The sequence below is a fragment of the Rhamphochromis sp. 'chilingali' genome, assembly GCF_963969265.1.
Source record: "Rhamphochromis sp. 'chilingali' genome assembly, chromosome: 9".
Classification (NCBI taxonomy): domain Eukaryota; kingdom Metazoa; phylum Chordata; class Actinopteri; order Cichliformes; family Cichlidae; genus Rhamphochromis; species Rhamphochromis sp. 'chilingali'.
In genome coordinates this window covers 26,166,926-26,179,613 of record NC_137936.1, presented here as the reverse complement: position 1 = coordinate 26,179,613, position 12,688 = coordinate 26,166,926, and the positions used below count along the sequence as shown (strand labels likewise).

At 39.5% G+C, this 12,688-nt stretch overlaps 1 protein-coding gene across 1 annotated transcript; it reads left to right on the top strand.

Moving 5' to 3' along the window:
- The first annotated feature begins 205 nt into the window (after positions 1-205).
- LOC308403205 (uncharacterized protein) lies at positions 206-9,367 on the top strand. Its single transcript, XM_080892468.1, has 9 exons — positions 206-273; positions 670-741; positions 1,560-1,665; positions 2,242-2,312; positions 2,393-4,421; positions 4,507-4,848; positions 4,920-4,967; positions 7,115-7,213; positions 8,508-9,367. The coding sequence occupies exons 1-9, from the start codon at positions 211-213 to the stop codon at positions 8,741-8,743; spliced, it is 3,066 nt and encodes a 1,021-aa protein (XP_080748594.1). The 5' UTR covers positions 206-210; the 3' UTR covers positions 8,744-9,367.
- Positions 9,368-12,688: the final 3,321 nt, after the last annotated feature.

The window sequence follows — 12,688 nt, the reverse complement described above, 5'->3', positions numbered from 1 at the left end:
ATTACTCAACTGGACAGGTCCAGACATTAGGAGGACTGAGTTTAGAAATGAATTCAGATCAATGAGAGTTACTCTGGCAATTGTGCATACACACACGGGTCCTGTGTATTACTCAACTGGACAGGTCCAGACATTAGGAGGACTGTATTCATCTTGGCTAGACCCAAAGACTGCCATTCATTATTCATGCTTCTTCCTTAGAAATCCAACATGGTGGCATCTCAGGCTGTGGATGAGAATGCAGCCAGTTCCTCTCCTAACGACGCAACAAAGGTAAATTGGAGTTTCAGTGTCAGATTGTTTTAGTTGTAGACTGAGGTGCTAGTTATTAGGCAGTATTGAGGTATGTGGGTCCTTGGTTATCTTGACCAAGTAAGATGCACGCATTAGGAGGACTGAGATTTGAAACAGGAAGTATAAACAACTGAGTTCTACCTACAAGTGCGCCCACACACACGGGTCCTGTGTATTACTCAACTGGACAGGTCCAGACATTAGGAGGACTGAGTTTAGAAATGAATTCAGATCAATGAGAGTTACTCTGGCAATTGTGCATACACACACGGGTCCTGTGTATTACTCAACTGGACAGGTCCAGACATTAGGAGGACTGTATTCATCTTGGCTAGACCCAAAGACTGCCATTCATTATTCATGCTTCTTCCTTAGAAATCCAACATGGTGGCATCTCAGGCTGTGGATGAGAATGCAGCCAGTTCCTCTCCTAACGACGCAACAAAGGTAAATTGGAGTTTCAGTGTCAGATTGTTTTAGTTGTAGACTGAGGTGCTAGTTATTAGGCAGTATTGAGGTATGTGGGTCCTTGGTTATCTTGACCAAGTAAGATGCACGCATTAGGAGGACTGAGATTTGAAACAAGAAGTATGAAACCCCAACCCTAAATCTGGTTTGCATAAAGACGTAGTTCTCGGCTTGGTTGAAATGAACTCTGATGTAGTTAGATCGCATATTTGAATTTCAGCTGATCAAGGAGCAAGAATGAAGCTTACTATAGGAAGGAGCATGTAAATACAACCGAAACAATCGCTAAACTCTTTCCTGTTAATGCTAAGCACATTTATGTAACATTGTTGTGTAAAGGCCATCCGTTATGTCTTGATGGATTCATGACTTCATGATTTAATTATACTTTTTTACACTCCCAGTCAAAACTTTGGACACATCTTCTCATTTCAGAAAGAACAAATTGTAAGTCTAATCTTTTTTGGGTGTTGTGGGTCCACAATGAATTTTCTTTTCATTGTGGTTTTGTAATATATACCATAATATAAAACCTAGAAGAACAAATTGTTTTGAAAATTGATCTATATACAGCAGGTATTTTTCCCTTTAAATTTTGCATTGCAAAAGTTACAAAAATTGATTTAATAGTTTTAGTAACACTTGAACCTGTTTTTTTTTTTTTTTTTTTTCTTCCGTCCTTAACTCCTTTTTAAAGAGGAACCAAAACAACTATTTGGTTGTGATATTTTACATCACAAAAGTATGAATTTTGTTTTTGATTACACTGTTTTTTTTTGTTTTTTTTTACCAAACAGGACTGCGATCATGATCTAGTCCCTGACGAAATGTCAAGTTTAGAAAAATGTTTTGCATGTGGAGGACCTTTTTCGCCTCTGAAATGGAGTGGTGTGAGATGTGAAGGTAATTATTTAATTATGGAAGGTTGGGTACATTAGAATATCTTAAATATGATCCATAAGGAACACTATAAAAACTAATCCATAAGTAAATATGATATATGTTCATAATGAACCTTTTACATCTGCACTTTTTACATATTTACTTACCATGTCATTATTAAAGCTGCTATACCCAATTTGCAAAAACAAGTTGGCTTAACATATTTTTTTTTCATGTTCATAACAACATTTTAACAAAGCATAGCTATAAATGTTGTTTGGAGATTAAAGAAAAAAAAATGAAGTGGTTCTGTTGCATTTGTCTAAAACCATCAGCCAATAACATGGCTCAGTCCAGAAAAACGATAGAACAGTCTTTCCTGACTCCTTAAATTCTACATTAACATGGCTCCACCACACTATGCACTGGCCTGTTTAGCAGCAAAGCACACCAGGGGGTGTGGCCTATGGATAATATCCAATGGGAGGGGGGAGCCTTCTTGACTGTGTTTATGCTTCCATCTAGCCTGTTTTTTTTAAATTGGGGAAAGCGGCTTTAACTACCTTTCTTTTATTAACTTAATTTTTCTCTGTCTAGTTTGCTACCAGTCCTGGCACAAAAGATGTTATGTTAGCCACAAGGTGAACCTCACTGAACCTCTTCCAGAGGTAAGTGTTTTTGCAGAATTCTTCTCAGTAAAATATGTAAGGTAAACAAAGTCTTACTTTGTGTTTTTGATTGTTATTAGGTCTTTAGTGAAGATAGTTCAAGTGAGGGGGCTTCATCAGAAGAGGAATATGTGCCAGATTCTATAGCTGACTCAGACAGCTCATGGGACAACAAATCAGAGCCTTTAAATATAAGTTGCAAACAAGTACAGAACTCTGAGATCTCCAGCAGTCAATCTGCTTGCAAAACGAAAAGACCTCGCCTAGAAAGTTTTTTAGAGAGAGTAGGACAAAGAATTTCAGAAGATGCCGAATCAATATCTGAAGATGGAATTGGCACAAGACAGCTCGACGTATCAGGGGTTATTGCCACAGCAGAAAAGTCTGATGCTGAAGGCATTGTTGATGACTCTAATACTACGGCTGAAGATTCCTTAAAAACATCCTCCTCACTAAGAAACAAAACATACTGCTACATTTGTGGAAAACTACAGACAAAGTTTACACGTCATTTAAAAACTCATGAGAAATCACATGCAGATGTTGCTCGAGTTTTAAGTCTTCCCAAGAAGTCCAAAGACCGTTTGAAAATGCTTTCTAAGCTGCGAAACAAAGGAAACCACAGACATAACTCGGAGGTCATCGCAAGTGGGATTGGATCATTAAAAACCAGACGCACATCAAAAAAACCCTACAAAGGAAAAGACTATATTCACTGCATTTATTGCGAGGCATTATATCTTAAAAGAGATCTTTGGAGACATGTTCGTAAATGTTCTTCAAAACCAGTGGAGGCCAATTCAGAGGGGGGACGAAAAAAGGTCTTGTCCCTGGCCTGTATGAGTGAGTCAGCTCTGTGTCAGCAAGTTTCCCCCGGTGTTTGGAAGATATTAGCTGTCATGAAAGATGATGAAATAACTTCTACTGTGCGAAGTGACTTCTCTATTCTTCAGCTTGCTCAATCATTCTTTAACAAACATGGGAAAGATCCCACCAAATTTGACTACATTCGCCAGACACTCCGAGAATGTGGAAGACTTCTGCTCACACTTCGGAAAGAATGCTCAATACACACTTTTGAGGATGCTGTAAGACCTGCAAATTTCAATGTGGTTATCAAAGCTGTTAAGAAGGTGTGTGGGTATGATGAAGAAAAGAACTGCTACTCGACTCCAAGCCTTGCTTTAAAGTTGGGACACTCACTGCAGAAAGTCTGTGATATTATACATTGCAGAGCACTGATGGCAGAAGACAGTGCACTGATAAAGTCAACCCAGAGTTTCAAAACCCTTTATGCTACAAAGTGGTCAGAACTCATCTCCCATACTGCATTAACCACACTAAACGAGCGGCACTTCAACAAGCCTTCCACACTTCCTTTCACAGAAGATGTTCAGCGTCTTCATAGACATCTGGAGAAGACTACAGAACAAGCACTGAAGGACTTGGAAGAGCATAGTTCACCAAAATCATACAGTGAACTTTGTAAAGCTACCATGGCAAATGTAATACTATTTAACAGGAGAAGAGGGGGAGAAATTTCAAAGATGACACTGAATGGCTTCCAGGAGAGAGACACTAGTACCCTGCACAAGGATGTTGCAATTGGACTGACAAAATTTGAACTTTACCTTTGTCAACACTTCAGTCGTGTAGAATTGAGGGGTAAACGAGGACGCAAGGTTGCAGTGCTACTTTCACCAGACATGGTGAATGCCATAACACGGCTGACAGAGAAAAGACAAGACTGTGGTGTTCTGGCAGAAAACATATTCCTGTTTGCCAGACCTCATTGTCTGACTCCCTACAGAGGACAGGACTGTTTGAGGATTTATGCGACTGAATGTGGGGCTGAAAACCCTGAACACCTACGTTCAACGCAGTTGCGCAAACATGTCGCAACTTTGTCTCAGATCTTAAACCTCAAGAATCACGAGTTAGACCAAGTTGCCAACTTCCTAGGTCATGATATTCGTGTTCATCGCGAATATTATAGACTTCCAGAGGCTACTACCCAGCTTGCCAAAATATCCAAACTACTGATTGCCATGGAGAAAGGGTCTCTCAAAAGCCTTCAAGGCAAAACACTTGAAGAGATTGAAATCGAAGGTAAAGTGGTGTTAAGGTTAAGAATTATACACGTTTCCTGCACTATAACCTTATAATTCATTAAGACAATCTTTTATTTTGTTAGATAACCTACAGTTGACAGATTCAAGTGAAGAAAGTGAGGTCGGAGCGGAGCGTGAGGAGGTCGGAGCGGAGCGTGAGGAGGTCGGAGCGGAGCGTGAGGAGGTCGGAGCGGAGCGTGAGGAGGTCGGAGCGGAGCGTGAGGAGGTCGGAGCGGAGCGTGAGGAGGTCGGAGCGGAGCGTGAGGAGGTCGGAGCGGAGCGTGAGGAGGTCGGAGCGGAGCGTGAGGAGGTCGGAGCGGAGCGTGAGGAGGTCGGAGCGGAGCGTGAGGAGGTCGGAGCGGAGCGTGAGGAGGTCGGAGCGGAGCGTGAGGTCAATGAAGGAAATCTTGTATATCCACAGATTGGTAAGTACAATGTGATTAGTCTCAACTTTGTTCAATTTATGAAATCACATGACTAATAGACTTTATTACAGATTCTATAGATACTAGAATGATGAAGAAAGTTGTCAAGGAACCTCCAGGTATGTGTTTGTCATCATTTATTGAAGCTTTTACCTTTGTAACTACTTCCTAGACACTTTTGCTATCTTTGCTATCTTTATGTAAAAAAAAAAAAGATAATTCATTACTATCATTTTTCCAGTGATTGTTACCTTTGTCCAAATGGTAATTTAAAGAAAGTCAAGGATCTTTCTAAAGACCAGCTCAACAGAATAGAAAGGTCAGTTTTGGAGGATGGTCAGGTAGGAAATGCTAGTTTGAACAGGTGATTTTGAGCTGTGATTTAAAGTTCTAGAGAGAATCTAATGAGCAGAGGAAGTTCCAGAGGGTGCAATTAGCAGTGGCAAAGGATTGTACCCTCAGATTTATGATTTTGATGATGGGGGTAAGGAGGTTAGTGTTAGCAGTGTTGTGGGAGAGTGACAGTAAAGACAATCCCTCAGGGTGGCGGGGGCGAGGTTGTTGAAGGCTTAAAAGTTGATTAGGAGTTTGCACTCAATACTATAGTCAGTGTGCAGCCAGTAATGTTCTTTTTAGGATGTGGTGATATAGTCTCTAGAGTGAGTGCAGTAGAGTAAGGGGGCAGCAGAGTTCTTAATAGATTGCAGTTCTTGGAGGTGAGTTTGGGGAAAGCAAAGATGCTGGGATTCTTTTTGAGGGTGGAGAGAATGGATAGGATTAGGAAGAACAATATCATTGGGACTGCACATGTTGGAAAAAATGTCTACATTGTTCTACATTGGCCAGGTTGAGGTTGTGTTGGGCATGTGCAAACAAGGGACAGTGAGGAAGGTTTGTTGAAGGATGTTAGAAAGGAAGCTGCCCTGCAGGAGACAGAAGGAGATGAGATTAATCAAGAGAGATGAAAATAGTTGGTGTGTGGAGGGCTGATCTACTACTCTTTATTTACCTGGTTTGCGCTTCTGAAGTATTCCCTCTACGCTCTCATCCTCTTTCTACAGTAAATCAGTGGTGAGTGGAAAGTTGACCAGTCACCGGAGTAGTGATGGGTCGTTCGCGAACGAAATGGCTCTTAGAGCTGGTTCTTTGAAGTGAACGATGCGAGCCGGCTCCTTATTGGGAGCCGTGGATTTTTTTTTTTTTACTTTCTCTTGCCCTCTCTCTCACTTTTTTCGCTGCACGTCAGCCTTGTGTTTGCGCTGAGTAGAGACGGGAGGGGCGCAAACAGAGCCTTGCGTTTGCACCCCTCCCGCCTCTGAGCAGAGGGAGGCGCTAGGGGCGGTAGTTACACTCGCAACAGCAGTAGCACACGAAAAGAGCAGCAGGGAGAGAGAGAGAAAGAGAGCCGGGAGCAACAACAAGAGACAATGTCGTCACATTAGAAAGGTGGAGTAAAGAAAATGAGTGACACCAAGAAAAGAAGCAAAATCTAGAACCATTTAAATTTTACTGACAATACATAGGCAGAGTGTAGAGTCTGCAAGAAAAGGATATCATATAGAGCCGGTGCACGGGCACCTGAAAACTGTCCACTCATCAGTGCGATGGGAAGATAAAACGCAGTGAATTAAGTGTGATATAAGTGAAGCTGCCAGTGTGTCTACCCACTGAGCTGAGCACTGGGCACTTGGTATTTTTAAATTTAAAGTTTAAATTTTAAAAGTTAAATTGTAAATGGTAGGTTTTTGTATTTTATAATTTATTTTTTAAATTTTATGTGGAGTGAATAAATAAAAGCAGATTTATATAATGAACATATATACATAGAAAACACGTTTTTAAACATTAGTAATTCATTTTGTGCATAATTTTATATTGTTGTTAATAATAAATGAATGAAAGCAACAAAATAACCTGAAGAGCCGGTTCGGGAGCCGAAAGAGCCGGCTCTTTTTAGTGAGCCGAGCCGAGAGAGCCGGATCTCTAAAAAGAGCCGGAAATCCCATCACTACACCGGAGTCTTGTTTGGAGAAAAATTCAGCCTTGTATCTTTTAATATCAGCTGTAATAGCTCTAGCCATATTCCACATTCACATGTGTCACCTTAAACTAAAAGTCATAGTTGCGACTCTGGATTTATCTTAGAAACCATATTCAAGATTTCAAGGTCCATTAGTTGCTTGACCACATTCAGGAGCATTTGACATTACATTATAAGAGATTTAATACAACAAATATATGCTTACTGTTTTGTTTTGTTTTTCAGCACAAAGTAAAAATGGAGCGGGTAAGGTCATTGAACCCAACAGAATACTAAACAAGGAGATGAAGCCAAGCAGTAAGAAGAAAACAAATAAACAATCTGGTAAATGGTGACATGCATACAAAAGTCACTTAAGCACAAATGTAAACTTCATGCATTTTTGAACCCAGTTATCCACACCACCCAAGCCAGTATGGTGACTATGCTCATCTTTCTGCCAGGGACCGTACCATAATTCTACAACTTGGTTAGACAATTATATTAACCTACTTGGTAAGGTAAAACATAAATCACATTCAATGTGGAACAATACCTTGTATTAAGTAATGGGATAAATGTTTAAATTACTTTCCCTATGCCTGTTTTAATCTGTAATACATTTAAATACTTATCATTTTCAAAACAGCAATGCACCAAAACAATTAATAAACAAAGCAATGAGAACATATTATGATTTGGGTTTTTAATTTTGAGGATTCCTCAACCATTGGGCTTCTACATTATCTCCATACTCTGAACATCATCTTATTCCCATAGGCAGAATCTGGATAATATTGGAAAATTTGGGCTGGTTTGGCTAATTGTGGGCTGTAACCTGAACGTCTTGAAGAAAATTATGTTCACTGAAAAAACCTGAAGGCCCACCTCATGGTCAGGCAGGGTCCACCCTTGTTTTTAAATAAACATTTGAGTCAGACAGTTATATATGAAATGTTTGAGTATATGTTATACATTTCAAATTATTACAATATCATGCTATACATGTTTTTTGTTGTATAACGGTGTGTGGAATAAAATGCTCTCCATCCATAGTGATTTGCCATAGCTATTTATTGGAATTCTGACTTAATGTGGGCTACCTTTCAGAATTTTACATTTAAATAAATGTATTCATCCATTGTAATAAGTATTTAAACAGTCAGCATTACAGGATTTATACCAAAGAAACACTGTTACAACAAATTCACCTTAAAGGGGACATATTATGCAAAACCCACTTTTTTTTTTGTTGCTTTTGTATGTATATTTGGTTATGAATTGCCTCCCGACTCCTTAAGTGTAGGTTTTCAACAACTAAAAAAGGAGCTCTTTTAGGTCCCAGGTAGTGTATTTTGCACAATCCAGCATAATCACAGCCTCAGCACCTGTCCTCGTGGACAATGCAAAGGCCGTCTTTGGGCTGTGTAGACTAAACACTAACTGTTCTTAGCAGGGCTGTAAAACTAGTGTGTGCAGAACTCAATTCTTCGGCTTATTTGAAGGAAGCCGATTATCGCCATTATATTTTTGCATCCTACAACCATGTCAACTCACACAATTGAGCATAATACGTCCCCTTTAATTTAAAAATTGTTTAAAAAGTAGTTTGTTTACATTTATTTTTTTCTGCTTCTAGCTTCTCTGGAAAATGCAAGGAGGGTCAAAAAGCATCCTTGGTCTCCCACGGAGGTTGCTGCGATAATGAAGTATTTTGGCGAACATATCAAAAAAGGAAAACTGGCCACTATTATCGAATGCCAGCAATGCAAAACTGCAGAAGATCCTGCTCTGGCTGGTCGTTCTATTCAAAACATCAGAGATTTTGTGAGGAATCGGGGCGTGTCGTTGAAGAAAAAAGAAAATCCTATGTAGAGGAGTCTACATAACTCCAAAGTACTTCTTGGAGGAGTTACAAAAGATATTTTGTATGTTTTGGTTTCTCATTTATTTATTTTAGAATTTTACTATTAGAAGATTGGTAAATTCATTTTGTTGACACTGTTTTAGTGCATCTGATCTAAGAGGACATATAATTTTATATTGCCAGTTATTTTCATTTCTGTTAACAAAACAATCCTGTTTTTGTAAAATGCACTCAATTTGTTCCTTTTATTCACCTGTTGCCCTTTTAATACACACAAAATACATGTTTGTGTATGTGTATGGCCTTTGTCCTGTTAATAAAGTTAGCCCTGACAATTACTGTTCATGTCAGGGGGAGGAGCCAAGTTACCTAATTAGTGTTGTCCTCTTATTACACCATGTTGTCAGGTTCTTATATTTTGAGTTCTGGTGTGTTTTTCACAATTTTGAAGTGAGATTTGTGTTGTACAACTCAAATGGGATTTTTAAAGATGCACTTCATCTATCTAGCACAAGCGGAAAGGGGGGTCCGTTTAGTGTTGCAAAAATCTTGTTTGAAAAAATTGTCCTTCCAATTCACCTTTACCAGTATGTGTGTGTGTGTGTGTGTGTGTGTGTGTGTGTGTGTGTGTGTGTGTGTGTGTGTGTGTGTGAGAACTCCTCAGGGAAGTCTATTAGTTTTAAAGGTGTCACTCAGGAATGGAAAGTAGCACATGGGCGTAGACGTATATCCCACGATCCTCTGGGACCTAGTTTTAATTTCACAACTCAAATGACACACACTGTTATAGATACATTGTTACTGACTCACTTGTCATCAATATCCTCTTCTTTCTTTCAGCTGCACACTTTTACTCTCGTCTTTCCTTCTACTTCTTTGGTTACCGTTTTCCTCCTCTCTGCCACCATCTCTTTCCACTTCACTTCCCCTTCCCTCGTTATTTCTCTCCCTCTGATGTACAGATGAACAGTTTGGACATAAATTTTCCCGTGTACATCTCTGTAACAGGCAGTAACTTGCATGGCGGGTGTACACGCTACGTTAATCTCCTCAGGCTTTACGGTACAGCTTTATTACAGCTTTTATGTGAAGGATGCCTTTGATTCATTATCTGAAACATTGCACAACTTCATACACTGCAGCACATTGAATAAATGTAATTGCAGAGACCTCAAACAATAGCAGAAGATGGACGTGTTTCAACCTTTAGGACATACATTAATCTACTTTTAGATGTTGAAAGACTGAAGAGAGTTTAAGTTTGTGTAGCCTGGATTAAAGGTAATTGTTTATATCAGATTAATCACACTTGTATCATCAGATGATTCAAGAAAAGACAAGTTTACACCAAGTAACACCCTCAGGGCCAATGTGAAATTGCATTGGCATAATGCTTTTACTTGATGGTCACTTAATGCTGGCTTTCATGTAACAACTGGTTGAGTATTCATATGCAGTCATATTCCCAGAGTTTCACAACACTGCCATTATAACCTGATATTGGTGAGTATTCCTCTGCTGGTACTTTCTTGTCTAATAGGTTTGCTGCAGAACCACTCTGCAAAGTCAATATATAGCAATGTCCCACTTGGTCAGTGCAAATTTGCAGGTCAAAGTTTGACGTTTGTTCAAGTTTGACCTGAAAGATCATGCTGTGAGATAAGAATTCTCCAGAAACAGGCGCTTCAGTCGGTTTGAGCATTCTGGTGCATCTAGTTTAGTTCTTTAAAAGCCTAAATGCCTTCTCCATCCACATTGAAAGTGTAAGTTTAATGTATTATTTGTTCCCTGACTGGTTCTTGGATGGAATTTCCACCTCAACCAATAAACATTTGCTTTATTGTTTTGTTTTGTTTTTTTTTATACTGTAGGTACAGTTTTATTTGATGTAGGAGATGTCTATTATGAAGATAGTACATGTGCAGTTTTTAGTGAAAGCATGAGGTTAAAACATGTATTAGATGAAAGTTATTGTTAAAAGATGAATGTTTTCATTTTTGTCCGTTTCCTTTATGTCTTTTTGTTTTTCTCCTCTTTGTTACCTTAATGGGTTTTATGGGAAAAACATAAAATGCGTTGCTATGTGAGGACGGTGGTTTTCTCAGTTCACCGGGAGAGCTACAGGTCTGAAGCAAGAAAGCTACACTTATTAGTTAATCAGGGTTTTCCCTCGTCACTTAGCAAGTTGTGTTTTCTGCTATGGGACAATTTCCTGCACTCAGAACACGCTCCGCTGCCACAGGGAGACGTAAAGTGATACGTGCAGAGACACATTATGGGCCCCTTTACTTCCTCTGGTAAGTGCAACCATGATAAGAGTCTGGAAGTACATACTGTGGAGGCATTTGCAAACCGTGAAGACATTGCACAGCGAGGAGGACTTCTGGCTCTTCCTGCTCCACCTGCACCTGCCCTGAAAGGCCATGTGTCTCTAACAGTTCACTGGACATTATACGGGATTCATCGCAGCTGTGTTTTGCAGTCATCTGTCTCATGCACGTCTGGTCAAACACATACTGTATTTCAATCAATACAGTGGTCTACAATGGCTCCTTACATGATAGTTGCCCTCCCTTTCTTGAGGATCCTCCAGCTCCACTTTCCTGGCTGTCAGTAAATAGAACGAAAATTTTATCTCCAACTTTTATTTTCCCAAACAATGTACCAAAAAAGGAAGTTAAGGCATCTCTTCTAGGCTTTACTTCTTTAATCTTTGCTAAAATTTCCAGCCCCTCTGAATCACATTACACCTGCACAGGAAGAACAATGAAAGAAACCTGTTACTAGGAACTTAACTGACACTATTAAAAATGTTGTTTTTATTTCTAAAAATTGCCCACACTTTTCAAACCACTTTCAAATCCTGGAGAAAAAGTGATTTATTTAAATAATAATAAGACCTGCTGCTTCTGCCAGCTTGACACATGCACGCATGCTGTAACAGATGCCGGCTGCTCTTGCTGCCTTATTTGGTCGTTCCTGTGACACGCTGCACTGATACACGTGAGAGTTTCAAGACTGTTCCTTTCAGCCAAAAGATCACGTTTCAGTGCACAACTGCACACAGACATGGACACACAGAGCGTGCACGTAACAGCTGCTGCAAGCCAAGATATTTCTCCGGAAAAAAGATAGTCGAGAAAAAGAAACTAAAGGAAGCAACTTAGAAAGGAAGATAGGGGAAAAGGTGAAGGGAACAAAATTAAAGGAGAGGACAAAAGACAAAGAAGGGCCACTTCAAGTTTATTATATGCATGCACTTTAACTTTTTTGCATGTTATCTAATGTTAATTAAAATTACTCTGAGAGTCAAAGTTTAGATCCATTCCTAAACCAATACATTGCATGAAATGGCATGCAAAAAAAACAAAAAACAAAATATCAACAAAAAACACACAAAATGTGTTCAAGCGCTTTCATGATAGCAGGGTGTAGATAGAAAAGAAGGAAATCTTCAGCGCTTCAGCACAGCAGATGCAACCTGCCGTAAGACACTTTTTTCAACACAGAAAGCAATGAGCTTAACCCAAAGAACTGAAAAAAAAAAAAAACATGGAAAAGGCTCATTTTAGTGCAGTGAAATGGCTGGAGCGTTATGTAGGTCTTCAAAATGCATATTAGCAGTATTCACACGATTGGCATTTGACAGCAAATTTTGTGGCAGTTGTTGCGTCAATTTTGATGAGACCAAGTTTCCTCAGTACACAGAAAGCATCTCCAGAAGAGGAGATAAAAGCAGAAAGAAAGATTTGATGTAGAAAGATTTGCTGCTTTTACTCAGTGGGAAAGGAAAACACCAAGTGACGCATCTTTACAGTGGGAGCAGACTCCAGACAAATACATACTTTCTTATCTTCTGTCCACAGCACAGCTTTCTCGCCTTCAGGGTGACTGCAGGTACAAACATAAAACAGAAAGATGTTGTGAAGCAGCTTCTCTATGCTTAACACATT